At 50.9% G+C, this 27,647-nt stretch overlaps 1 protein-coding gene and 1 non-coding gene across 2 annotated transcripts; one reads left to right on the top strand and one right to left on the bottom strand.

Moving 5' to 3' along the window:
• Positions 1–4,161: 4,161 nt before the first annotated feature.
• On the top strand, positions 4,162–4,325 carry LOC136321361 (U1 spliceosomal RNA). Its single transcript, XR_010728620.1, has one exon. It is a non-coding gene; the product is annotated as a U1 spliceosomal RNA (small nuclear RNA).
• Positions 4,326–12,611: 8,286 nt separating this feature from the next.
• CAPN11 (calpain 11) lies at positions 12,612–26,485 on the bottom strand. Its single transcript, XM_066252955.1, has 21 exons — positions 26,258–26,485; positions 25,832–25,901; positions 23,987–24,105; positions 22,868–23,001; positions 22,502–22,670; positions 19,690–19,773; positions 19,507–19,592; positions 18,795–18,869; positions 18,490–18,650; positions 18,108–18,274; positions 16,773–16,784; positions 16,258–16,469; positions 15,916–15,955; positions 15,742–15,807; positions 15,603–15,660; positions 15,411–15,475; positions 15,103–15,171; positions 13,506–13,584; positions 13,298–13,414; positions 12,773–12,831; positions 12,612–12,660 (listed from the first exon to the last, which is right to left on the bottom strand). Exons 1-21 carry the CDS (start codon positions 26,483–26,485, stop codon positions 12,634–12,636), a joined length of 2,097 nt encoding a protein of 698 aa, XP_066109052.1. The 3' UTR covers positions 12,612–12,633.
• Positions 26,486–27,647: the final 1,162 nt, after the last annotated feature.

The following is a 27,647-nucleotide window of genomic DNA, read 5'->3' as shown; positions in this document are numbered from 1 at the left end:
ATGCAGGAGTCTGTCTGACTGCCTCCCCATTTCTGGCTTCGGAAAAATACAAAAAAAAAAAAAAAAAAGATAGATTTAACTATAGTAAGTTGTTTTATAAAGATTTATTCTGCCAAACAGCAAAAATCCGACATAAAGTATTTGGTAAGTAATTATTATTATATGCTTTAACTTGCTGTAACTCTGCTTTATAAATTTCATAAAGTAAAGTTACTTCCCTACTTTATAAATCACCATTACTGTGGAACCGGTGGGCAGTTAGAAAATTTTACTACTAGCAGAGATACAAAAGTGGGTGGTGGATATAAAAAGGTTGACTACCCCTGCTTTAAAGAAAATGAAAAAGCTAAAGAAAATATGGCAAAATGTTAACACTGTGTAATCTTGGTGGTGAATACATGGAAGTATTGTTATATTATTTGCTGTCTTCCTTTGTATTTCATTACTATTCTGCATATCATTTGTTTAATAGTGGAATATGTACTGGTCCCCCAACCTCTTACCCTTTTTCTCCAGACCTTCCTAACTCTCTTTCATCTTTCCCCCTGTCTTTCCCTCCCTGCCTCCCACAATTTTCTGGCTTCCCAGTAGTAAAGGCAGTGTGGTCTAGCGGTTAGGGAGCATGGTGCTGGGTGGACAGTCTCTTGCTTCTCGCTGTCCCTTGATGGGCATCCTTTTATTTATTTTTTTGTGGCAGAGACAGAGAGAGTCAGAGAGAGGGACAGATAGGGACAGACAGACAGGAAGACAGGGAGAGAGATGAGAAGCATCAATTCTTTGTTGCAGCACCTTAGTTGTTCATTGATTGATTTCTCTTATGTGCCTTGACCGGGGGGCTACAGCAGACCAAGTGACCCCTTGCTTGAACCAGCAACCTTGGGCTCACGCTGGTGAGTCTTGCTCAAACCAGCTGAGCCCACGCTCAAGCTGGCAACCTCAAGGTCTCGAACCTGGGTCCTCCGCATCCCAGTCCGACGCTCTATCCACTACGCCACCCCCTGGTGAGGCAGTGGGCATCCTTTCTATCCTTAGTCTTTCCTTGGGTGTCTAGAGCTAGTCCCTTTCTGCTCACCCTCCCTTCTCCCACCCCAATAGGCAGAAGTTGGTGCTTTGTGCCAGGACGAGGTTGGTGTCAGGGGACTGGGAACAGGACAGGCAAAGTAGGGAGGCCAAAGGATTCTATATATGTGAAGGTGACTTTGCCACGCCACCTCCATGACAGTCCAGGGGAACAAAGGCTGCTCCCTGAGCCGCAGACCAAGAAGGACTGCTGATGCTCTTCAAACCTGCGCTATCTCTCTTCTGCCCCTTGTGAATCCAAATGGAGACCCTGCCCAGGCTGTCCTCCCGCCCGCTTCTGTCTCTTGGTAAGGGAATTCTGAAAATATAAAGAAGGGAGTGGGCACCTTCCTGAGTGTTTGGAGGACCTGGAATGATGGGTTTGGAACACACATCTGTCAAGACCATCGACAGTAAGTCCATGTCAATTATGACAAAATAGATGCCATTGAACTTCTCTGTGTTTAATTCAACCTATTTGACTCTGATAATACAAATGTCAAATAACAGAAAATACAGGCGTGGTTCTTTCTAAAGAGCTACATTTTGAACATCTTCATTCTTGGGATAGATAAATGGTCATCTACACACAAATCTACCAATGCCAGGACAGGTCACACAACCCAATTAATTAATTAATTAATTGTAGAGGGCAGCTCTCAGATCAAACAATACTCCATTTACCTCGTTGCCATTGACAAAGTATATGACTAATTTAGTCCTTATAATCTTCCTCTGAGTGTTCTTTGTCTCTAGACAGATGAAAAAACTGAGGTTCAGAGAGGACCTCGGTGACAGTCAGAAGGTGCAAGGAAGATAGCTGAGGTACAGGACTTTGTCTATCAGACCCAAACAGGTCCCTGTTCCTTCAGGGACACCTTGGCCTGTCAGGAGGTATCCTCGTTGGAGAGCTTTAAAGGTTCAAACTGTGGAGAGCGTTCACATCAGCTGGGAGGACTGATTCATTTCCTTAGTCAACAAACTCAGTGTTCGTACATGCGTCAACTAAAGGTCCAGCACCAATATACAGTCAGTAGGGAAATGACAAAGCAGAGATTACTGCTTTGCGGAGGAAAGTGCCAGGAACCTCAGGAGTCCCGCGCGCCCGGCCAGCATGGGGCCTGCGGTGTGTGTCTGCGTGCGTGCGTGAGACTTCTCAGAGAAAGCCTTATGAAGACATGCCGCAGAGCTGAGGCTCGAAGGAGGTGGCCAGGAAGGCTGGAGGACTCAGGAACGGGAGGACGTGCCGGGGGCGGGGTGGGGAGGCTGTGCCACACAGTGTGGGAGGGCCTGCGGCAGGCTGGGAGATAGAGTCCCCGCGAGGAAGAGCGGGAACAACAGGAGGCTGAACAGAGCGGGATGAAATCAGGAAATGTTTGGTGCACGTAGGCATTGGCCGAAAACAATGCTCCGTGAGCCTTGGACATTCTTCCCGGCTGGTGTCACTAACAAAGGGCGAGAAACCGGGATCATTTGGGGGGGGGGGTTCCTAACAAGGTGGTTCTGAAGACTTGAGGAGACATTGAGTTTGCCTTCCCTGGCAGGAGTGTGGGCTTGGAAGGGGCATGGGTGGAGGGTGCGGGGGTGGTGGAGAAATGCTGGGGTGGGGAGAGGTCCAGAGAGAGAATCCAGCTTCTCTGGGGATGGACAGGAGGGAACACTTCCTACTCACATGGGCACCTTGAGTTCACCTCCTTGTGGGGACAACAAACACAAAGAGCCACCCAACAGATAGGGAAATGAAGTTAGAGACTTCCAAAGGAAGTTTATTTTGTAAATAAACACACACACACACACACACACACACACACGTAGCCATTGATAAACAGGAAGTGATTATTCTCAGAGGTGGGATGACAGGTGAGCTTTGGTTTTCTTCTGTGTGCTTTTCTGTTTTGTTTTTTTTCTCATATTCTAATGGGACTGTGTGACCTCTGAAGTCAAACAAGAACACAATAAATATTAGTTACACACAAGAGGAGTCTCCAGAATGGAGTGAGGAACTAGCAGGGCTTTGGGATGTGATTTTAAGAAGGGACAGGTAGACCCTGGCCAGGTAGCTCAGTTGGTTAGAGTGTCGTCTCAATATGCCACGGTTGTAAGTTCAGTCCCCAGTCAAGGCACATACAAGAAACAACCAATGAATGCGCAACTAAGTGGAACAAACTGATGTTTCTTTCTCTCTTTCTCTCTCCACCCCCTTTTTTGTAAACTCTCTCAAATCAATGAATAAATTTAAAAAATAATAAAATCAGTAAATAAAAATTTAAAAAGCAGCAGAGACAGGTGGTCTGGAGAGGGCAGTCCTGCTGGAGAGAAGGGTCAGAGTCCATGTGGCAGGCATTAAAAACCTAGTGGAAAGACAAATAAAAATATTTGCAGCCGTTGTGCAAAGGTCAAACAAATCTTAAAGTATAAATAGCTCCCAGAATTTTATAGGGAAAAACTGCATAAAGCCTGTATAAAAATGGGTAAAGAACATAAAGAGACAGTTCACAGAAATGAAGTGTAAGCAAAACATGACTATTTGCTCAGTTTCACTTGCAATGAGGGAAATGCGAACCACACGACACAGAAAACCTTTTTCTTTGAGCAGACTAGAAATAGACAGAAGTTTTTTTTTTGTTTTTTTTTTAAAGGCCTTTTATTTTTATTTATTTATTTATTTATTTATTTATTCATTTTTAGAGAGGAGAGAGAGAGAGACAGAGAGGGAGAGAGAGAGAGAGAGAGAAGGGGGGAGGAGCTGGAGGCATCAACTCCCATATGTGCCTTGACCAGGCAAGCCCAGGGTTTTGAACTGGCGACCTCAGCATTTCCAGGTCGACGCTTTATCCACTGCGCCACCACAGGTCAGGCAGAAATAGACAGAAGTTTGACCGCACACTCTATTGATGAGATTGTGGGCAAATATGTACTCTCTTACATTGCTGGTGGGAATATAAATTGGTATCACCTATATAAAGGGGAATTTAATATTTGTCTGAATTATTGATGTGTGTATGTTCTCAATATCCCACTTTTAGAAATAGAGCCTAGCATTGTTTATAACAGTGAAAAATTGAAAACAACTATATAATAACTATTAATAATAAATAACACATACTTACCTGGCAGGGGAGATACCATGATCACGAAGGTGGTTTTCCCAAGGCGAGGCTTATCCATTGCACTCCGGATGTGCTGACCCCTGCGATTTCCCCAAATGTGGGAAACTCGACTGCATAATTTGTGGTAGTGGGGGACTGCGTTCGCGCTCTCCCCTGAGAAGAAAGAAAAAAAAAGAAAAAAAAAATAAATAAATAACATAAATATATAAATGATGAGCCCTGGACAGGTAGTTCAAGTGGTTACAGCCTCATCCCAATACACCAAGTAGATTATTTTATTGTTTTTTTTAATTGACAGGTGGACAGGAAGAGAGAAAGATGAGAAGCATCAACTCAGAGTTGCGGCACTTTTATTATTCATTGGTTGCTTTCTCATACGTGGCTTGACTGGGGGGCTTCAGTTGAGCCAGAGATCCCTTGCTTAAGCCAATGACTTTAAGCTTCAAGCCAGCAACCATGGGGTCATATCTATAATCCCACACTCAAGCTGTTGAGCTGATGCTCAAGCTGGCGACTTCCGGGTTTTCGAACCTGGGTCCTCAGCATCCCAGGCCAACACTTTATTCACTGAGCCATCGCCTGGTCAGGCGAGGTTATTTATTTAAGATTAAACTTTGTATTTTTTTTTGAGAAAGAGAGAGACAGAGACAGAGAGACAGAGAGAGAGAGAGTAGAAAGGAGAGAGATGAAAAGCATCAATTTGTAGTTGTGTCACTTTAGTGCAGGGGTCGGGAACCTTTTTGGCTGAGAGAGCCATGAACGCCACATATTTTAAAATGTAATTCCATGAGAGCCATACAATGACCCATGTATGTTAGGCATTATCCAATAAAAATTTGGTGTTGTCCCGTAGACAGCTGTGATTGGTTCCAGCCACCCGCAACCATGAACATGAGCCATAGGAAATGAATGGACTGTAATACATGAGAATGTTTTATATTTTTAATGTTATTTTTTTTATTATTAAAGATTTGTCTGTGAGCCAGATGCAGCCATCAAAAGAGCTGCATCTGGCTTGCGAGCCATAGGTTCCCGACCCCTGCTTTAGTGGTTCATATGTGCCTTGACCAGGGGGCTCCAGCTGAGCCAATGACCCCTTGCTCAAGCCAGTGATCTTAGGCTATGATGATCTCACGCTCAAGCAGGTGAATCTCCACTCAAGCCTATGACCTCGGGGTTTCAAACCTGGGACCTCAGTGTCCCAGGTCGATGCCACCACCAATCAGGCATCTTATCACTGTTCATGTTGATAATTTTTAAAAAACTTTTTATTAATGAGAGAGAAAAACATTGATTTGTTGTTTCACTATCCATGCATTTACTGGCTGATTCTTGTATGTGCCTTGATAAGGGAATGAACCCTTAACTTTGGTGTATCTGGATGACGTTCGAACCAGCTGAGTTATCTGGTACAAGCTTGATGTTGATCTTGATGTAAACTAGTGTTTGTCATGTTTCTCCACCTCAAAGTTATTTGTTTCCGCACTCTTCATACTGTCCTCTTTGGAAGGAAATCACTATGTGCCGTCCAGACGTTAAGAGGTGGAGAGTAATGCTCCACCTTTGACCTACTCCCATCATTGTGTTCGGTTTTGGTATTTTTGAGCATTTTCTTACTTTCTGGCACTGCAGAACGCCCTGGGCTCATCCTGTATATTTCCTGTCTCTAGCATCAGACGTTTCTCCAAGGAGCCTTGGTTCTAATTATTGGGGAATGGTATTAAAAGCCAAGTGCTGGGCAGTAGGTGTGCTTGTTGCTACAAGGGTGTTGTTATTCTCGGACCTCTCAGCTGACCTCTGTATGTACACCTATCTCTATATTTGATGTAACCATCTCTATCTGTATTACATTAAACATCAATTCATATTAATATCTCCAAATAGGATCTATTACCACATGGACAATTCTAGCCTCATGCCCTTATCTGGAATCTCCTTAAGATATATATATATATTTGCATAGTATATGAGTCGACCTAGAGAATAAAAACTGTATGTTCCCACAGAAACTTGCACACAATGTTTACAAGGAGTGGTGGTGATGGCTACACAGCAGTGTGAATGTGCTGATGCCACTGAAGTGTACACTTAACAATGGTTAAGATGGTAAATTTTAGGTTCTATTTATTTATTTATTTTATTGATTTTTAGACAGAGAGGAAGGGAGAAAGAGAAAGAGAGAGACAGGAACATAGAGCTGTTCCTGCATGTGTCCTGACCAGGGATTGAATAGATAACCTCTGTGCTTCGGGCCAATGCTCTAACCAACTGAGCCATCTGGCCAGGGTTTTTCTGTTTTTGTTTTTTGAAGTGAGAGGAGGATAGAGAGACAGAATCCTGCATGCACCCTGGCTGGGATCTACCTGGAAACCCCCATCTAGGGCTGATGCTCAAATCAACTGAGCTATTCTCAGTGCCCGGGCCAACGCTCAAACCAATCAAGCCACTAGCTGTGGGAGGGGAAGAGGGAGAGAAGGAGGAGAGAGAGGGGAGAAGAAGCAGATGGTTGCTTCTCCTATGAGCCCGACCAGGGCCTTAGGTTCTATATACTTAAAAACACCATTTTTTCCAATGGAAAATAAAAGCTATTGTATTCATCTTGCTTTCCTGTTTTCCACTCAGCGTGTTTTCAGGCAGTATAGCTGTTGCTGTGTGACATCTGGTCCCTTGATTCTAACTGTGGCATAGTATTTCATGGTGTTCTTAGCACCTTTATTTTTATTTTATTTTTATTGAGATATAATTAACAGATAACATGTTAGTTTTAGGTGTACAACATAATGATTTGATATTTGGTTTCTTTCCAACTTTAAAAAAAATCTAATATCCAGCTTTTTAATTTTATTTTTTATCTGTTGATAGTAGAGAAAGGGAGGGAGGGGAAAAGGTGGGGGGACATGAATTTGTTGTCCCACTTGTTTATCGAATCATTGGTATGTGCCTGACTGGGGATCAAACTGCAACTTTGACATATCAGGATGATATGTCGGTCTAACCAACCGAGCTAACTGGCCAGAGTGACTTATTTATTTTATGACTGGAAATTTGTACCTTTTAACCACATTCACCTATTTTTTGCCCATTGGCCACCCCTGCCCTTGGCAACCACCAATTTGTTCTGTGTGTGTTGTTTTTCTGTTTAGATTTCACATATAAATGAGAGCATACGGTATTTATCTTTTTTCTGTCTGACTCATTTCCCTCAGCATAATGCCCTCCAAGTCCATCCATGTTGTTGCAGGTGGCAGGATTTTTAGCATAGTTTAGACCCCACTTTCTCAGAGACCAGAGCGTGAAGCTGGGGATGTAGTCCGCAGGACAGGAGAGGGAGGGTTGAGGCAGTTTCTCTGATGTGGTCTCATCTTTGCCGTCAGATTGGAGGCTGTAGAGAAGGATCTGGCGGAAATGAGGGAGGGGAACAGCAGCTGTGCAGAATGGCAGTTAGTCAAGAGATGAAATCTAGATTGCCACGTGGCCTCAATTAAGGTCACCCGGCATGAGTGTGCAGGATGCAGGTCGCAAGGGGTAGTGCCTGTCCCCAGCAGAACTTGGTGGCCCATGCTGTGAACAGAGGAAGCTGCCCGCACTGAGGACCAGGAAAGAAGAGCAGTTGTCAAGGCCATACAGGGAGTGGCTTCCCGGGGCATTAGGCTGGGCGCGAAGGCAGGTGGAGTTCAGCTGGGATTGTCAGAGGGGCTGTAGAAATGGAGAGGGAGGTGGGGTGCAGAGACCAGAGGTGGCAGGCAGGAGGCGGGAGCAGCCAGGCCTGGATAGAGCTGGAGGAACTTATTTTAGATTTTGGATATAGAGGAATGTGATGTATGCATGTTTCATCGGTGTTGAATGCAGGTATTGTTTAGCTATATTTATTCAGTGTTTGCTAATTCACATAGCTTCTTGAAAACAGGGCTGTCATGAGGTAACTCAGAGGGTGCGCCTCACGTCATAATCTAGGGCAGGGGTCGGGAACCTTTTTGGCTAAGAGAGCCATGAACGCCACATATTTTAAAATGTAATTCCGTGAGAGCCATACAATGACCCGTGTACGTTACACATTATCTAATAAAAATTTGGTGTTGTCGGGGAGGACAGCTGTGATTGGCTCCAGCCACTGCAACCATGAACATGAGCCGTAGGAAATGAATGGGTTGTAATACATGAGACTGTTTTATATTTTTAACGTTATTATTTTTTTTTATTAAAGATTTGTCTGCGAACCAGATGCAGCCATCAAAAGAGCCACCATCTGGCTCGCGAGCCATAGGTTCCTGACCCCTGAATAGGGTGAACGATGCGCCACCTAGTGTTCAGCACACAAAGTGTAAATGGGGTTTTGTTTGATCCAAGTGTGGGGATCTTAAGCTCGGTGTCTCTTAAGCGCTGTGGATAAAGCACTGGACTGGGATGCAGAGAATCCAGGTTCGAAACTTCAAGGTTGCCGGCTTGAGCATGGGATCATAGACATGACCCCAAGGTCACTGGCTTGAGCCCAAAGGTTGATGGCTTGACACGGTCTGCAGTAGCCAACCCCCCCAACCCCCCCACCCCCGTCAAGGCACATATGAGAAAGCAATCAATGAACAACCAAGGAGTCCCAACGAAGAATTGGTGCTTCTCATCTCGCCTTTCCTGTCTGCCTGTCCCTTTCTCTGTCGAGGAAACATTCTAACTTGTATAGACTTTTTATGAGTTTATTTGAGCCAAACTGATGACAATTGCCAGCAGCACAATTTCAACAGATTGAGAAAATGCACCAAAGAATGGCAGTTCTTCAGCTTTTTTTATTTTTAAAGAATTTATTTATTGATTTTTTATTTATTTATTTATTTTAGAGAGGAGAGAGAGAAAAAGAGAAAGGTGGGGGAAGAGCAGAAAATATCAACTCGTACTAGTTGCTTCTCATATGTGCCTTATCTGGATAGGCCTGGGGTTTAGAATCCAGGAAAGACCTCAGCATTCTCGGTCAATGCTCCATCGCCTGCACCCCCACGGGGCAGGCTGCAGCTTATTGTCTGCACTAGAACAAGGGCCCTGGTGGATGGTTAGAGCAGCATCACCTTGATATACAGAGGTTGCCAGTTTGATCTTCGGTCAGGGCACATACAGAAACAGATGGGCGTTTCTGTCTCTCTCTCTCTTTTTTTCTCTTCCTCTCTAAAATCAATAAATAAGTTTTTATAAAAAAATAATAAAAGGAGGAGGTGTAAGAGAGTTACACGAAATCCATTGGGTGTAGAGTAGGAGGGAGGGAGAAAGCAAAGTGTGGGAAATCTCTGGGGTTGGATAAGAAGTAAAATGGAGAGACATACACATTATACACTGGTTGTGTTTGTTTGTTTGATTTTGTTTTAGTGCAAGAGAGAAAGAGACAGACAGACAGGAAGAGAGAGAGATGAGAAGCATCAATTCTTTGTTGAGGCATCTTAGTTGTTCATTGCTTTCTCCTATGTGCCTTGACCAGGGGGCTCCAGCAGAGCGAGTGACCTTGCTCAAGCCAATGACCTTGGGCTCAAGCCAGCAACTGTGGGGTCATGTCTACAATCCCATGCTCAAGCCTGCGACCCTTCGCACAAGCTGGTGACCCCGCGCTTAAACCAGAGGCCTCGGGGTTTTGAATCTGGGTCCTCAGCATCCCAGGTCGAAGCTCTATCCCACTGAGCCCCGCCTGGTCAGGCGAGACATATACTTTTACATTGGTGGGTACAAAATAATTAACAACAACATTTACAGCACATGAAGATGGTACTGGGAGACAAGGTGACAATGAGGAGCTCTGTGGTCTCCTGCTCTGGTGAGGCAGGTGTACCCTGCGGGATCTGAAAATGATCTCAGACATTTCAAAGCTTTGTTATCTTAGATGCAAAAAGACAATAGACAGGCTCGCTTGGGGTAAAGACTAACCTTTGTCCGCTGCCCACCGTGACTTTCAGTTAGGAGTTTTTTGTGACTGCCAGTCTCTGCATTTGGAAGGTCCCCGTGCAGGCCTTCCTTGAGCTCATCAGCATCAACATGTGGTCCCTTTCTCCACCCACAGCGCCAGCGCTGAGCAAGCACACGGCTCCACTTCCATTGCCTCAGCTGTCCCCACAACTCCCCTCCGGGATAGGGAGGCACTGTCACTCCTACCTGACAGATGGGAACAAGGGCTGTGTTCAAGAGGGAGAGAACTGGTCCGAGGCTGCCGTCTTGTGCAGCATCTTGCGCCAGGACAAGGAACAAGGGCTAGGCTCTCCAGAACCAAGCAGGGCTCCCTGGGACCTCTCCAGAGCTCAAAGGACCTGCTAGTTCTCCGGCCCCCCTCAATGAGCTCTATTTCCACCACCCGGGACGGACCTGCGCTCCTTCGAGAGCAGACCTGCGGGGGGGTGGGGGGGTGGAGAAGGTGGCGGAAGGCCGGGGTGGAGGAATCAGTCTTTAAGAGAACCCTTAACCTTTTTTTCCCCAAAACAGACTGCAGAGAGAGGAGGGCGAGGGGTGGGAGCGGCAGGGTCGGAAACGTTCCTCGAGAGGCGGAGGGTGGGCGTGGAGGGAGGGGGCGGCAGACTCGGTTTAGTCTTTGAAGTCAGGAGGAGGGACGGGAAGAGGGGCGGGGCTGATGCAGAGTCAGTCACCAGATCAAGGCAGATTGCGTGCCACCCCCCAACTAAATAAAGCACGAGACCGGCGGGTTAGTGCAAACGGAGGGAGCCCTGAGCACCTCTGCGGGAGGAAATGCGGAGCCAGCTCCCCGGGAAGTTGGGAGTGTACACTGACCAGGAGCAGTGAGACTCATTCAGAATCGAAAGGCCCCTAATTGAAGGGAATTTGGCGGCTGTTCCTATCTACCAGGCTGCAAAGCTCTCACGCCCAGGGCCCAGGCCAGGCTGGAGAGACCAGAACCCTGGAAGCCAGGAAGGGATCAGGAAAGGCTGGAGAAGGGCCCTTGAGGGGCTGTTTCAGACGGTCTCTCTCTTCTCACTGCTGGGGGCCGGGGCGGGGAGGGGGCGGAGGTCAGGGGGACTGGTGTCTGGGGCAGAGACGCCAAGGTCAAGGACTGGTGGACTGAGTCCCCTGATGCATCCTGGGAGGGCACTGGGTCGGCAGGAGCAATGTTCTAACTATAACAATGGTTTGAATCTGAACGCTTACTGCCAGTTCTCACCCCTCCCGCCTCTCACTCAGAAGGGTCAGGTCATTTCCCACCTGCTGGCTTTTGCAGCTGTTGGACTTTTTTTGTTGTTGTTGTTTATTTACTTATTCATTTTAGAGAGGAGATAGAGATAGAGAAATCGGGGAGGAGCAGGAAGCATCAATTCCCATATGTGCCTTGACCAGGCAAACCCAGGGTTTTGAACCCGTGAACTCAGTGTTCCAGGTCCATGCGTTATCCACTGCGCCACCAGAGGTCAGGCCAGCTGTTGGACTTTTTAAAAAAGATTTTAAATATCCATTTTAGAGAGAGAAGAGAGAAAGAGAAAGGGTGGGGGTAAGGAGTGGGAAGCATCAACTTGTAGTAGTTGCTTCCCATATGTGTCTTGACCCGGCAAGCCTTGGGTTTTGAACCAGTGACCTCAGTGTTCCAGGTCGATGCTTTATCCACTGCGCCACCACAGGTCAGGTTCTGCCACTGTTGGACTTTTGACCTTTGAGGCACCTGCAATGCCACCTTTGGAGACCCCAGTTTGAGGGGTGGGATGAGAGAGGAAGTCAGGGCCCTAATTTTGCTCAGTTCCAACAGGGACCTTGGTTGGCCCCCGGCCCAGATCTCCCCTTGGGCACTTCTCTGTGGTACCATGCTGTATACAGTTCGCAGGGACAGCTGTGCATTAAGCATCCCTGGCATTGCCCATAAATGCCATAGTGCTCCCTAGCTGTGGTGACAACCATGCACTTCTAAATGCTCCTTGGAGGTGTGATGGTACTACCCTACTGAGAGCTACTGGGTGCTGAGGAAGTGACTTCCGCCCCTGCCAGTCTTTTCCTGGAAACACAGAGACACAGAACCAGTGATGCGAGTTATTATACTAATGCCCCTGAGACACACACACACACACACACACACACACACACACACACACACGAGAGGCCACGGCAGGAGGGGTGGTCAGCAGTCAGGTGTAGGCAAGACACAAGGTGTGGAGAGACTCCTCAGCCAGGGGACACTAGGGAAGTATCACTTAGTATTTAATAAAATATACTCAAAGGGAGAGAGACTGTGGAGTAAATCCAGTCACCGGAAGCCTAGGGAAAATGGAAGCACTGAGCTGGGCAGCTGGGCGTGGAGGTCCGCTGAGGGAGTAAGCGCGGTATCCAGGACCCAGGGGCTGCTTCCTGGAGCCCGTTCCATCAACAGAAACTGCGGAGCTGAGAGCTGCAAAGCATACCTGCCCGCCAGGTCAAAACCCCAGCCAGGTGGTTGTTGGCGGCGGTGGTGGTGGTGATGGGGGGGGAAGGGGGTGCAGGTAGCCAGGCTCCTGCGTCCCCTCTATCCCCACATGGTTATCTGCAGCCACTGCGGGGAGAGAAGCAGCAGATCTGAGGGGAGCAGTGGGGCAGGACGACTGGGGAGAGCAGAGGGTGGGTGGAGCCATGGGAGGGGATGCTGGAAGAGCCCTTTCCTGTACCTGGTTCAGGTTCAAGCTAATTTGGCCTGTGTTCTTGGGGTCCATAGTGAGAAAGTATGCTGTTTGGGGGAGGAAGCAAGAGGAGACATTGAGAGTGGAGTCAGAAAGACCCACGCCCGACTAGAAAATATATGAGAAAGGATGTAAGAAGCTGTCCCTTGCTGCTTCCCCAGCTAACCTCTTCCCCCCACCAGCAGGGCACTAATGGTGACGTCAAAGAGCCTTGCTTTGAGCCAGGCCCAGCTCTGAATGCTCTCCACACGTACACTAACTCATTTAATCTGTACTTTCATCCTATGAGGGCAGAACCGTTAACATCCCCATTTTATAGGCAAGGCAATGGAGGCACAGGAGATAAACTGACTTGCTCAAGGCACAGAGCCGGCAAGGTGGAGCTAAGACTTGAACCCAGACCATCTGTGCCCTGAAAGGGGAGTGGCTTCGGAGCAGAGTTCCTCAGACAGGTACGTAGGAGAAGGCAGTGGTCCCAGCCTAGGGTGGGGAGCGGGCATGCGCCTGACTCACTGAACATGGCCTTCAGCCTCAGGAAACAACTGATGAAGCTGTCAAAATCCATGATCATGTCATCATTTGCATACCTGGCCACCAGCACCTGTGTAATCTTGTTATTCACCTTGATGCCTGGGAGAGAGAGGTGTGCAGACGAGAGTCCAGCCCTCCGGCCGTGCCTTCTCCCTCCCGGCCCCAAAGGCCCCTCCTGACCCCTGGCCACCTGCTTTCTCAATTGCCAAGCGCATCTCATAGGAATTCAAGGTGCCCGAGTTGTCCTGGTCACATTCTTGGAAGATGTGCTGAAGGGGCACACAGAGGAGGTAGGGCTGTGTGCGGTGGCACGGTGCTTGCCTCACCCCTGTGGGGCGCAGTCAGACACGAGGGGAGCAAGGACCACAGGCCAGGCGCAGAGGGCCACCAGGGCGAAATGCCCCGGGTGCCTAGCAACGGGAACAAGGATCTTACTCCCAGGGCGACCTTTCCTCCCTCAGCTGGTTACGTGGTTTAGATCCCCTGATTTCATATCACTGGTCATGGAATTCGGACCCTCCCCTGGCATATCGCTGGTCATGTGGTTTTAGACCCCTTAGAGGAGGAACAAACAAGGAAGCCAGAGATTAGCGCTTAAGCATTAACTCCTTAGAGACAATACTTAGGCCTCAGTTGTGTTTCTTCAGCTCCAGGCCTGGGAGAGCAGAAAACCGGACGAAGGGAAGGGAAGGGAAGGGAAGGGAAGCCCCCGCGGACCAGCTGCAATGACTAATGACCCTGCCTGGGCATCGACCAGTCAGTGGAGACCGCTACCCTAAAAGAACACACCTGGAAAGCTAATGACTATTCTATTAAGATCCTCCCCTGGGACTTCCCCTAAACTCCTCCTCACCCTTAAAATCCCTTAGGACAGAAGTCCCAGTGCGCCTCCCTTCGGGGAGTACACTAGTGCCTTTCCCTTTCCCTTTCCCTTTCCCCTACCTCCTCCTCCTCCTCCTCCTCCCCCTCCTCCTCCCCCCCCTCCTCCTCCTCCCCCTCCCCCCCTCCTCCTCCCCCCCCCTCTTCTCCCCAGGCGCATTCTCCTTGCCTCTCTCTTTTTCCTAAGCTCTAAGGGACCCCCCGAGACTTGTAACCAGGGGAGCAGTGGGCAGCGGCAGCTCGTCCCAGGCTGACCCCCTGAACCTGTTTCCAAGGCCCCCTTTCCTCTGACTTCCTTCCTGCACGGCCAATAAATTCTTCCTTGACTTGCTGCATCTTGTCTCTTGATTGAATTCTTTCTCTCAGGAATATAAGAACCGAGGGCTCCTCATTCCTGCTGTGACACAGCTGCCACACGAGACCCCAGGGGCTCCCTTCGCTGGCCCATCCCCTGAGCTCCCCTGTAGACCCACATCTGGGGACTGCAGGGTGAATTCCAGGCCTACCAAGGGGCTTCTGACACCCTGCCAGGGCTATCCACATGTATCCTTTTTTTTTTTTTTTTTTTAAGATTTTATTTATTGATTTTTAGAGAGAGGAGAAAGACAGGTAGGGAGGAGCAGGAAGTAGTTGCCCCTTGTATGTGCCTTGACCGGGCAAGGCCGTGGTTTCGAACCAGTGACCTCAGCGTTCCAGGTCGACACTTCACCCACTGCGCCACCACAGGTCAGGCTTACTAAATATTTATATTTTGCCTAGCTAATACACTGACACTTGGGCAGATCCTGGCCTGTTGTGTGTGTGTCTAGTCAGAGGCCCCAGTTCTAGCTTCCTCCTTACTAGTCCCCATCCCTCTTGAGGACCCCACCTTTCTCGCCCCCAGAAACTGCCCTTTCCATGCCCTTTACCGTCCATTTCTTGATTTTTTCCCAGAGGATCTGGAACTCCCGGAGCCCTAGCTTGCCAGAGCCATCTTTCTGCAGGGTGGTCAAGGATATCAGAGAAGGGAGCGAGGGGGCACCCCGGGGGGCAGGGAAGCAGAGGGGCTCGCAAAGGGAGGGCGACAGCCGGAAGCACCGGTATCGGTTGGAACCCCGGAGCCATCAGGGAGGAGGGCATGGCTGTCCAGAGAGGTGGCCACGTGGGCTCAGGCCGAGGGGTAGGGGATGCGGGCAGGAGAACACTAGATGGGGCCGCCCACTGGGCAGGAAGATACATCCATGATGTTGACCATGCAGCGGCACACGTCCAGGCCGAAGCCCTTGCTCCTGAAGTGTCTGACTGGGGGGGGGGGGGGCAGCGGGAAGAAGGGAAGGAGTGAGCGGGGAGCTGCGGGGGTGCCGGCAGTGGTGTCAGGGGGCGCTGTGCTGCACGGGCCGGGCTGTGGGCGGTGCGGCTGGGGACTCACGTGTGGAGGTCACCTTGTTGAGCAGCTTCTGGAGCTCGAACACGCCTATGTCCTTGTCCTAGGACAGGGGACTGTGAAGCCCTGGGCTGGCCCCTTCAGCTCCACCACCGCCTTCCAGCCCCCAGCCCCTGGCCCTCACCTCCCCTCCTGCCACTATCTCAAACAGACGTTTGAAATCTTGGTCCATTTTCTCAGAGATGTTTTCCTGGAGGGAAAGGAATGGGAAAGGGACCCGCCCAGTCCAGAAAATTCCTTCACCCCCCCACCCCCCCAGGCTTCCTCTGCTCCCTCAAGCCCAGAGCTTGAGCCTTACCTCTTGGAGTAGCTCTGTACAATTGGCTTCATCCAGTTCCCTGGGCAAAAGTGAATGGGGCTCAGGGGTTACCAAGGGTCAGGAAGACAGGGATTTCTGTATGGGGGGGGGAGTGCTGGAGGGGAGTTAGCTCATAGATCTGAAGCCGTATGAACAGGTTCACAGCATCTGTGTTCTAGTTCTGGTTCTACTACTAGCTGGGACTTCCTCTCCTCTGCCCCAGGGTCTCTGATTGTAACATGGGGACAGGGAGGGGGAGGGGGCCAGAGGACTGCTCCCTGAGCTTGACATCTTACAGCTCTTGAGCACGTGAGCTTGGGGCCGCGAGGTGGGGCCCCTTACCAGGACTCGCTGTGCTTCTCTGTGAAGACCCGAAGCAGGAAGTCGGCTTCCTTGTGCGGCTCGAAGGTGGAGGGAATGACAACATACTCCCCTGGCGACAGCTGCAGGTGGCTGCTCACCTCCCGCGAGCTGGTGAAGATCTCCGCGAAGCCGTGGTCCTGATACTTGGTGAAGAACTCCTTCTTCAAGTGGATATCCTGGATGTTCTGCAACTACAGGTGCCCGGGAGGTGGGTACAGGGCTGGCGGGGCAGGCGGGGGCTGGGCGACAGGGACCTCCATGGTGGAGCCCGGCTGGGCAGGGTTGCCGGGAGACATCTCCATCAACTGGCCGGGCCTGGACACCACCCACTTGGCAGTGGCCCTGGTGCGATGATGTCTTCTTTCCCTGACTTCCACCCAGGGCCTGAGGGGGCTGGAATCCCAGCCTAGCAGCCCCCAGAGCCCTTTGCCGAATTCCACCCTTTGCCCAGCCACGTGCATCCTGGCCAGGATCGAGCCCCGTGGCTTCTGTACCTCCTTCGGGACCTGGGAAAGGAAGAGAGAGGATGGTCAGACCCCCAGGACGGTGAAGGAGCTCAGGGCTGTAGAAGCCACGTGAGAGGTGCACATAGCAGGTGAGTGTGTGTATGTATGTGAGTGGTACGCATAGCGTGTGAGTGTGTGTGAGTGTGTGTGTGTATGTGAGTGGTACGCATAGCGTGTGAGTGTGTATGAGTGTGTGTGTGTGTGAATGGTACGCATAGCGTGTGAGTGTGTGTGAATGTGTGTGTTGGCGGGGACATGTTAAGGGCACTGGGACGCTGGTGATAGGGTGGGACGTGGGCTCTGATAAAAGTCCTGGGGTTAATAACCCCTCAGCTTTGACCAGCAAAGTACAATTTACACGAGTTTTGCCAGGGGGAGATTTTCTCTGCTGCAGGATAAGGACAGAAAAGAGAATCCCCCAGAGGTGAAGTAACTCGCCCAGTTCACCCTGCTAAAAATGGAAGGAGCTGGGGTGAACGGCTAGTGAGCATCTTCCCACGGGACACTCATATCCTGCCGGAAGCCAGTGAAGGGTTATGAAATTGAGCATTGAGCACCAATAAATTTGTAGGAAGGTGAGTTAAACCAAGACAAGTAGGTTGCCGTCCTGCAGGGATGACCAGAGTCTTTAATGTGCTGATTGCATTGTAGACTGGGGGTGGGGTGGGCGATAGATAGCTTTTCCTGGAAGGAACCCGTCTGACCTTGGAAATGACTTGGCCTGAGCTGGTTCTGTTAACCTGGGAGACTCGCAGCCTAGGAGCAGGCCCTGGCTGATGTCTGTTTTTTCACTATGGAGCCACTAGAGACTGGGCTGGCGCCTGGCATACAGTAGGTGTTTCATAAATACTTGGTGACTATGCAAGAGAATGAACAAATGGCCATTTCTAGGCTTTTGCAAAGCGCGGTTCGGGAAACACTTGTCAGGGACTTCTCTTGGTCACTGGAGTCAGTGTTCCTGGTGGGACATCTTGGGGAGGCTTGTGGGGGCTTGTGCAGAAGTCACAAAGTGTCTGGGAATCAGGAGACAGGTTCTGTTGCTGCCCCTTGGATGTGTGAGCTTGGGAGAGTGACCTCACCTCTCTGGTCCTCAATCTCCTTCCTCTTTCTACAAGGCGTTACTATTCAGAAGGCCTTTGGAAGGATGCCTGGCACAAGGGAGCACTACCCTTACTGTTTCAGAGTTTAAAAATCTGTTCATAGGAAACTGCTGGCCCCGCCCCAAAAGGGCAATGCACCGCTCAAGAAAGAGCCGGGCTGTGAGCCTGGTGCGGGGTGGGGTGGGGGGGCCGAGAATGGCTGGGCGGCCAGGGGGTCACCCACCGTGTAGATGATGAAGCCGATGGTCTGCAGCTGGGCTCCCTGCGGCCGCGCCTGCCGCCAGTTCTTCTGCATCAGAGCCACCATGCAGGTGCAGACCTCGTTGTCCTCTGTGTCATCGTCCACCTCGGGGAGACAGATCTTAAACTGGGGGTTGGTCCAGAATGTGTCTGTGGAGGAAGCAGGTCGATGGCTCTACCCTTCCCAAGGCGCCTGGACTTCCCAGCCACGTGCCCGCCCCTCCTCAGCAGAGCCCGTGGGATCTGAGGGACCCCTGACCTCGCTGTGGGCCCTGGTCCCTGTCACCCTGGGCCCCCCGGGATGGGCAGCGTGGTGAGTGGGCGGCCCCTCCCTGGCTCCCTGCACCCTGAGGCCCCTCGCCCACCTAGGTGGTTCCTGCAGCCGCCCGCAGTGCTGCCCCTTCGCCAGCTGCCCTCGTAGAAGGCGGTGTGCCAGTAGCTCCCATGGTCCCCGGAGAGCGCGTCCGGAGTGAGGCTGCAGATCTCCAGCATCGTGAAGTTCTTCAGGAAATCTTGGTAGGACATCCTGTGGCGGAGGGATCGGGTGCTGGAGCCCATCAGCTAGGACCCCCTTTCTGGGAGCCGCCACATCCGCCACACCGCTGGGAAGGTGGGGAGGGAGACGGGGCGGGGCTTGGGAGGGGGAAGAAGCCCACCAAGCCCCTCTGACCAGAACTCCCCGTCCTCCATCCTGTGCAGCAGCTGCTTCCGGGTGTCTGGTGACACCTCGTCCCACTCCCTGGCGCTGGAACAGAGGCAAGCAGCGAAGGAGGTAGGGGGCAGGAGGAAACTCCTTGTCCCTCAGGACATGCCCTCACCCCTGAATGCCCACTGGGGGCCCTGAGTTATATGGAGAAGAGAACCTAGAGGGGAGGGATGTGCCTTGAGGTAGGTGCCCGTGGGTCCCTCTGTTTTTTTTTTTCATTTTTCTGAAGCTGGAAACAGGGAGAGACAGTCAGACAGACTCCCGCATGCGCCCGACCGGGATCCACCCGGCACGCCCACCAGGGGCGGTGCTCTGCCCCCCAGGGGGCGATGCTCTGCCCATCCTGGGCGTCGCCATATTGCGACCAGAGCCACTCTAGCGCCTGAGGCAGAGGCCACAGAGCCATGCCCAGCGCCCGGGCCATCTTTGCTCCAATGGAGCCTTGGCTGCGGGAGGGGAAGAGAGAGACAGAGAGGAAAGCGCGGCGGAGGGGTGGAGAAGCAAATGGGCGCTTCTCCTGTGTGCCCTGGCCGGGAATCGAACCCGGGTCCTCCGCACGCTAGGCCGACGCTCTACCGCTGAGCCAACCGGCCAGGGCCGTGGGTCCCTCTGTGACACGGCTTTGCTATGGGCCTGTGTGCTCTGCACCTGAGTGAGCACGGTCAAGGGCGCCTACTTGTCACTCCAGGCTCCGTTCCACTCAATTCGGCCCCAGGGATTCCGGACCCGGATCAGGGTTTCCACCTTGCCTTGGTACAGGATCTAGGTGGGGAGTGGGAAGAGGTCAGAGTCACAAGGGAATGCAAAAGTTCTCTTTCTTCACATGCCCCCCGGGGTTGGGTGCAGCTGTCACACTCACGTCCTGGAGGCTGGTCACTGAGTAAGCATGACCTCTCACCAGCATCATTGAAGTCACAGATTCTAAGTCACTCTCACTGGTGATCTAGAGAACGGAGAGGAAGGAAACGGATTATTCAGGATCTGATCAAATGGATTGGGGCACTGAAGACAAGGATTATTTCTTTAAGATTAAACTTTGTATTTTTAGCCTGACCTGTGGTGGCGCAGCGGGTAAAGCATCGACCTGGAATGCTGAGGTTGCCAGTTTGAAACCCTGGGCTTGCCCAGTCAAGGCACATACAAGAAGCAACTAATATGGGTTCCTAACAGATAAAATGACTCCTCAGCTGCCACCCTGAAGCTGCCATCAGTGCAGGCCCTGAGGAGGAGGAAGGGCTCTGAAACAGAGTATTCTCACCCCCACTACAAGGTTGTCCTTAATTGTTTGCTATTCTCTCTCTTAATGGCTTACTGGCCTTCATTTTGAAATGTAGCAAAAAGTTTACCTTTGCAGGAAGGTCAGAAAAAGCTTATGTTGGGGCAGGACCTGACACTTCGGGGAGTTTAAATCACAACGGTTGTTTGTAAAAGCCTAGACACAGGCCCAGGGGCGCCAGGACCCCACTGTTCCTGGGAGATTCCTGACCACAGCTGTCCTGAAAATTTAGCAAGGATACCAGATAGAACCACTCTGGTTAGGCCTGTGCTACATCAGGAAACAAACTTGCAAAGGAGGTGTTTCTGCAGCTGAACCCTCCTCCTCCTGCTCATTGTCAAGTCAGTGACCAAGGCCACAAACCAAGATAGGGTAATCTGAGCATGTCCAGGTGCACCCAACCCATCCCAGCAAATGCCTGCAGCAACCACTATATCTAACTCTCCCTCCCACTTGCACTCAGATGCTTTTAAAATAATTTTTTTTTCCGGAACACACTAGCCTCGTGTTTTCGGTTCGGCTCGCGGTTTCTGCCTTTCAGTTCCCTTCTCCCTTTCTGTCTATCCTCTCTCCAAAATCAATAAATAAAATCTTAAAATGCAGTTGTAAGACATAATACAGAGAGATCCATTACCCATAGCCAGTCTGCCCTGGTTGTAGCACCTTGCAAAGCTATATAGCATAATATCAAAGCCAGGATGGTGGTCTGGGTGCAATTTATCAATATATAGAGATGCCCCTACCTTCACTAGCACTCACGCATGTGTTCTAAATCGTTTTGTCACATGCACAGTTTTGGGTATCCACCACCTGTCATGATTCAGATTTCCATCACCACAAACACCCTTTTGTCCTTTTATGACCTCTCTTTACTACTCTCCTCCCTAACCTCTGACATCCACTAATCTGTTCTCCATTTCTTTCACTTTGTCATTTCATGATTGTCATATAGATAGAATCATACAGCATGGACCCTTTTGGGATCGGCTTTTTTTATTCAGCATATACTTCCCTTGAGCTTAACCTAAGTTGTTGCATATGCCAGTAGTTCATTACTTTTTATTACTGGGCAGTGCTCCGTGCTGTGTGCACCACAGTTTAACTAGCTACCCTTTGAAGGATATCTAGGTTGCTTGCAGTTTTTAAAAAAAATTTAATGTTTGTTTTATTAATTTTAGAGAGAGAGGAAGGGAGAGAGAGAGAAAAAAGAGACAGGAACATCGATCTGTTCCTGTGTGTGCCTCGACTGGGGATCACATCAGCAACTTCTGTGTTTTGGGACGATGCTCAAACCAACTGAGCTATCTGACCAGGGCTGGCTTAAATTTTTTGTTTTGTTTTGTATTTTTCTGAAGCTGGAAACGGGGAGAGACAGTCAGACAGACTCCCGCATGCGCCCGACCGGGATCCACCTGGCACGCCCACCAGGGGCGACGCTCTGCCCACCAGGGGGCGATGCTCTGCCCATCCTGGGCGTCACCATGTTGCGACCAGAGCCACTCTAGCGCCTGAGGCAGAGGCCACAGAGCCATCCCCAGCGTCCGGGCCATCTTTGCTCCAATGGAGCCTTGGCTGCGGGAGGGGAAGAGAGAGACAGAGAGGAAGGAGAGGGGGAGGGGTGGAGAAGCAGATGGGCACCTCTCCTGTGTGCCCTGGCCGGGAATCGAACCCGGGACTTCTGCACGCCAGGCCGACGCTCTACCACTGAGCCAACTGGCCAGGGCCCAGGGCTTAAATTTTTATTTATTGATTTTAGAGGGAAAAGAAGGGACGGAGGGAGGGAGAGAGAGAGAAACACGGGATTTCCCCCCACCTATTTATGCACTCACTGGTTGAGTCTTGTGTGTGCCCTGACCGGGGATCAGACCTGCAGCCTTGGCGCATCGCTGTAGCCAACTGAGCGACCTGGCCAGGGCTGCAGCTCCTGCCCGTTATGAAAACAGCAGCTCTAAACATTTGTGTTTATAGCTTTTGTGTGGACATGTCTTTATTTCTCTGGGGTAAATGCTCAAGAATGCAATTGCTGGGTCATACAGTAGTTCTCTAGGTTAATTTATTTATATTTGTCGGGTAGCTATTACATACCAAGTGTCATCCTAAGTCTCAGGATCAGGCAGTGACTGAGACAAATAAAGTCACTGCCTTCATGGAATGTAAAGACTGTCTGGACAAGATAAGCTCTTCATAAATACATAGATAAGGAAACATTTCATATTATAATTTCAAAGCAGAGAGTGAATGGGGGTTGGAGTGGCTAATTTAAACTGAGAAAGGGGTATCTGAACTGAAATGTGAATAAGAAAGAGCTAGCTATGCAGGTATCTGGGGAAAGGAACTTCTAGGTGAAAGTAACAGCAGGAGTAAAGGTCCTGAGGCAGGACCATGCATGGCTTACTTCGATGGAGCAGCCCATGAGAGAAGATCGATCTAGAGCCTTCCTGAGCATTCTCAGCAGGTTCTTGGGGGGCCTGCCGAGCTGGAAGCTCTGGGTCACACCCCCTGTGAAGTCCTCAAAGCCTTCCACCGTGTTGCCGCCCGACAGTGCTTCATAGGACCCGCTCAGCCTGCGGGCACAGAGAGGGCACTGTGTGGGCTCTGGGACAGAGACGTGAGCTGGACATCAGAGGGCATGGTGAGGGAAGGGAAGGACGCCCTGCCACGCCCTGCCTTCTCCCTTGATTCCAGGTACCGCTACGGTAGCCAAGGGGTGGGCCAGCTTTGGAGGCAAGCCCAATTCCTTGGCTCAGGGCACTGCACTCACTTGGCATACGCCTTCTCCAGAAGGGCACTCCAGAACTCAGTGTGCTTTCTTGAGTGCACAAACACCAGCTTGCCCTTCTTTGTAGGTAGCCGGTCATCCACCACCACGTTCACCCACTGTCCAAATTGCCAAATCTGTGGGCAGCAAGGTGGGCTTCAGCAGGCCAAGGGCATCTGGTATCTGTCTGCCCCTCCCACCTTCCATCAGAAGCACACTAAAACACACACACACACACACACACACACACACACACACACACACACACACACACACACACACAGTCTCGTGTGAGACCTCTGGTGCTCGAGCGCCCCCTGGTGGCCAGGTCCAGTGACATACCAGTGTCAAAGAGCCAGCTCCCTCAGAATGGCTCAATGGTTAAGAGCAAGACCAGGAAAAGCATGCACTTCACCACCAGCCTCATCTCCAGGTCCTGTCTTGGCCTCCAAGGGGACCCAACATTTGACCTTGGTTGGACTTTAGGATTCCTGAAGCCTAAAAACTCTTGTGATTCTCAGAACTATTTTATGACATGGGAAATTTATCCACATGTTGCTAAAACATCAAGAGCAGGTTCCAAAAGTTATGTGACAAAGACTTCCCAATATTATACATACACACATATATGTGTGTGCGTGTATCTATGGAGAGGGAGAGAAAAGAAGAAGAAGAAGAAGAAGAAGAAGAAGAAGAAGAAAAAGAAGAAAGAGAAGGAGGAGGAGGAGGAGGAAGAGGAGGAGGAGGAAGAGGAGGAGGAGGAGGAGAAGGAGGAGGAGGAGGAGGAGGAGGAGGAGGAGGAGAAGAAGAAGAAGAAGAAGAAGAAGAGGAGGAGGAGGAGGAGGAGGAGGAGGAGGAGGAAGAGGAAGAGGAAGAAGAAGAAGAACCACAAACTGGTAATTATTTTTTGGAGGGGAGTTAAAAAATTAGCTTACATGATTTCTCTAGTGAGCAGATACTTCTCTGATAATTAAGCCCACCCGAACAAATGGCATTTTTCGAAAAGAAAAGAAAAAAGGTGACCTTTAAAGCACATAGTGACTCTCTTCCTCCCTCCATACTCCCCCCGACCCACCACGCACACATGCACAAAGCAGCTGTAGCGCTCCAAACACCCTTCACCTCAAAATGGAAGATGCCAGCATAGTTCCTCCTGAAGCTCTGCCCCTTGGGTACCACACGGTACAGCAGTTTGGGGCACGTGGTAAGTGAGCCGATAGCAGCCAGCAGCCAGCAGTCCCCTGGAAAGACAGGCAGGGGCTTCCATCCCAAGCACTCCCCCATGTGGAGGGTCCCAAACTCCAAGCCATGGAGGAGCAGCAACGGCTTCTGTGGCTCCTCCCCGGCGGGCCTCCGGCTAAGGAAGCTAGCGGGAGCCGCAGGACAGAGGGAACAGGCTCTGGGGGAAGTAAACTACTCTACCTTCTCCTTTACCGGAGGGACTTACAGATCAGAACCAGGTGCTTATGTTTTGGGATTTGGGGAGGAGGAATTTTTGGCCTTGGTGTTGCTCCTCCCTCCGGGACCTGCTTCCTTTGGGAGAGAACCAATCATCTCCCCTCAGTTGAACAAATCCAATCACCTTCCCTTCCTATCCCCCCTCTAACCCACGAGTACACTGCTGTAGTGACCCAGACGTCTCTCCCTGATGTCACCCACATAATATTGGGAATTCAATTGGCTCAGTGTGTACCCAGGGTCTCTGGCTAGGCGTTGGGCACAGGGGCAGTATGCCAGCCTGAGGTCGCCTGTTGCCATCTCTATCCTGGGATCTCGGACCCCGAGGACTGGAGTTGTGAGACAGGTGGTGCTCCACGTGGGTACCCTGGGCCAGGTTGAGGCTGAGGTCACAGGGAAAGCTTCTGTGATTATCAGTGGCCTCCTGGCTCCCAGAGGAACCCAGGAGGGAGGCAGAGGGGGGAAAGGGAAGGTTAAGGACACTTCAATACACCATTGCCGATTTTTCTTCTCTGATAGCCCTGGCCTGGTCCAGCCCAGTGAGCGGCAGCGGCAGCAGCAGTTGGGGGCTGAGCTCTCCTTGGCCTCTATCCTGCACACCCCCTGCTCTTTTCTGTACCACAGATCAGACAGAATTCAGTCACAGAAAAAACCCCAGCCTGGACTTATCCGTGAAGATGCAGTGAGGGGTTTGGAGGAAATTGCAGAATAGGACCAGGTTTATGGAGGAAGATGTCTCTCAGGACTGTCCCTGGGAGCCTGTGGGAGGGACGTTGAGGGGACCCAATGCCCCTTTACGGGGCACCCCAGACTGAGCAAGTTCTTTGACTCTCCTGCCCTCAGGACGTGGCACCTCCTTCCTCTGCCCCTGAGTGTGGGCCAGATTTCACGCTTCTCACAGGTAGAATGTGGCCGGAGGTGGTGGTAGAGCATCATGGCTTCCTCCTTGGTTTCTCTCTTGGACCACTCACTCTGGAGGAAGCTAGCTATCCCATGGTATGGGCACTCAGACCTCCGCCATGTGAGGACACCGTCTCGGAAGTGGACCCTCCAGCTCTCGTCAAACCTTCAGGTGACCATAGCCCTGACTGGCACGGTGACTGCAGCCTCGTGGGAGACCCGAGCCAGGCCCACCGGGCTCTGCTGCTTTGGAAGTCCTGCCCTACGGAAACTATCAGGCGACAGCACATTTGTTGCTGCTTTAAGTCACAGAGCCTTGGGGTAATATGTTGTGTAGCGGTAGGTAACTAATACAGCACCCCAGCTTACTGCCAGCACCCAGACGGCTGCAGGTCGGGGACAATCTGGGTTCAGGGAGGAGCAGGAAGACCTGCCTGACACCCTTGCTACCATCTCCTCAGAAGAGGGGTGACAGGGAAACAGAAGAGGTCCCCTGGACCGAAGGAGTCCTATGCCCCAGCCTCAGAAGACACTTTGGCACACCCCACCTCAGCCCCCTCCCTAATTCACCCCGCCTCCAGGGAGACCGGCCTTCCTGGCCCCACTCACCGAGCACCCCCTGGCAGATGTCTGTGGGACTGACCCCATTCTTAATGAAGTGAGGATTGCTTGTGATCTCCTGCAGTGAAGGAATCAAGTTTTCAGGGAGACCAGGACACCCTCCTCCCATCTCCCCTCCCCCTTTCCTCAGGGTTCTAGGGGAGATCACGATGGAGGGAGAGGGACGGTGACAGACCAGCTTGGTACAGCTGTAGGTTATCATAGCAAAGGTTGGTGCGTGACTCTCCCAGGGGTTATGGGAGGTCTTGCATAAGCATGTCTAGAACTGTCCCCGACCCTGCTGGAGGCGGAGCGCGGGGCTGGGGCCGGGGCCAGGGCAGGGCTGTGGGGGACTGGAGGTTATCAAAGTGACTGGAGCATTGCTACACTTTGCGCCACCCCCGGGGGGTCCATGCCTCCCCTCCCAGTGCCCACAGTAGGCCGCTGCCAGTGGATGTTCTGAACACTCTTGGAGTTGGGACCCAGTTCCTTGAAGCCCAGTGAGGTGGGTTCTGCAGGGAATATGGGGTCCTCGAAGAGTATCCCCTTCCTCAGACAGAGCTCTTGCAGCTCCTCGAAGCTCTGGTTCCTGTAGTTCTGGGCGTTGTGGTGTTGACCCATGCCCTGGGCCTTGAGGCGGCTGTGGCTTATGTGAGCTGCCATTCCCTTATGGATGAACGTGGACTCCGCTTAATAATAAAAAGACAAATAACTGCATTAAAAATGGGAAAAGGATCTGGAAAGATAATTTTCTGAAGAAGATATACAAATGGCCAATACTCTCGTGAAAAAATGCTCAACATCTTTAGTTACCAGACGAATGTAAACCAATGATATACCACTTCACACCCACTAGGAGGGCTGTAATCAAAGTCTGAGAATAACAAGTGTTGCCGAGGATGTGAATACTCATACACTATTAGTGGGGATGTAAGTGGGTGCGGCCACTTTGGAGAACAGTCTGCTGGTTCTTCAAACAGATAAACATAGAATTACTATATGATCCAGAAATTCCACCCATATATACCCAAGAGAAATGAAAATGTATGCTCATTTGAGGCCCTGGCTGGTTGGCTCAGTGGAGAGAGTGTCTTGCTGAAGAAAGACTTGGGGTCTTGTCCTTTGCTTCTTCCATAGAGCCTTTGGCTTGTGATGACAAGATATTAGGAATCCTCCTCCAGCTAGAAAAATAACTAGCAGCCCTGGCTGGTTGGCTCAGTGGTAGAGCATCAGCCTGGCGTGTGGAAGTCCTGGATTCGATTCCCAGTCAGGGCACACAGGAGAAACATCCATCTGCTTCTTCACCCTTTCCTCTCTCTTTCCTCTCTATCTCTCTCTTCCTTTCCTGCAGCCAAGGCTCCATTGGAGCAAAGTTGGCCCAGGCGTTGAGGATGGCTCCATGGCCTCCGCCTCAGGTGATAGAATGGCTCCAGTTGCAGCGGAGCAACGCCCTAGATGGGCAGAGCATCGCCCCCTGGTGGGCATGCCGGGTGGATCCCGGTCGGGCACATGCAGGAGTCTGTCTGTCATTCCCCCCCCACCGCCTGGTTCTCACTTTGGAAAAATACAAAATAAAGAAAAATAACTAGCATTTCCATGGCATTTATAAAAACAGTGAGCCCCCTTCAGATGAAGAGGGTCCGGAGAGGAGGGTGAGAGCATCCCTGGGGGGTATGAGAATTGAGAACTTGTTTGTTTCATTGTCTGGTCCTTACCAGTGCAGCTGGCAGGGCAGAAATGACTGTTCTGTCCTACCCAGGAGTGACCCAGGGCCTGCCCAGAGAAGTGAGGTCCGTGGCTATCGACTGGGGATGGCCATGTCCCT

This window comes from Saccopteryx bilineata, chromosome 1 (assembly GCF_036850765.1).
Source record: "Saccopteryx bilineata isolate mSacBil1 chromosome 1, mSacBil1_pri_phased_curated, whole genome shotgun sequence".
Taxonomy (NCBI): Eukaryota; Metazoa; Chordata; class Mammalia; order Chiroptera; family Emballonuridae; genus Saccopteryx; species Saccopteryx bilineata.
This window is presented reverse-complemented; position numbering and strand designations above follow the sequence as displayed.

Coding starts and splice junctions, on each gene's coding strand:
- CAPN11 (XM_066252955.1), bottom strand. CDS start 26,485: ATGGCAGCTCACATAAGCCACAGCCGCCTCAAGGCCCAGGGCATGGGT. Junction 18,870..19,506: donor AACGGAGCCTGGAGTGACAA/GTAGGCGCCCTT, acceptor CCTCTGTTCCAG/CGCCAGGGAGTGGGACGAGG. Junction 15,808..15,915: donor GTACAGAGCTACTCCAAGAG/GTAAGGCTCAAG, acceptor CTTTCCCTCCAG/GAAAACATCTCTGAGAAAAT.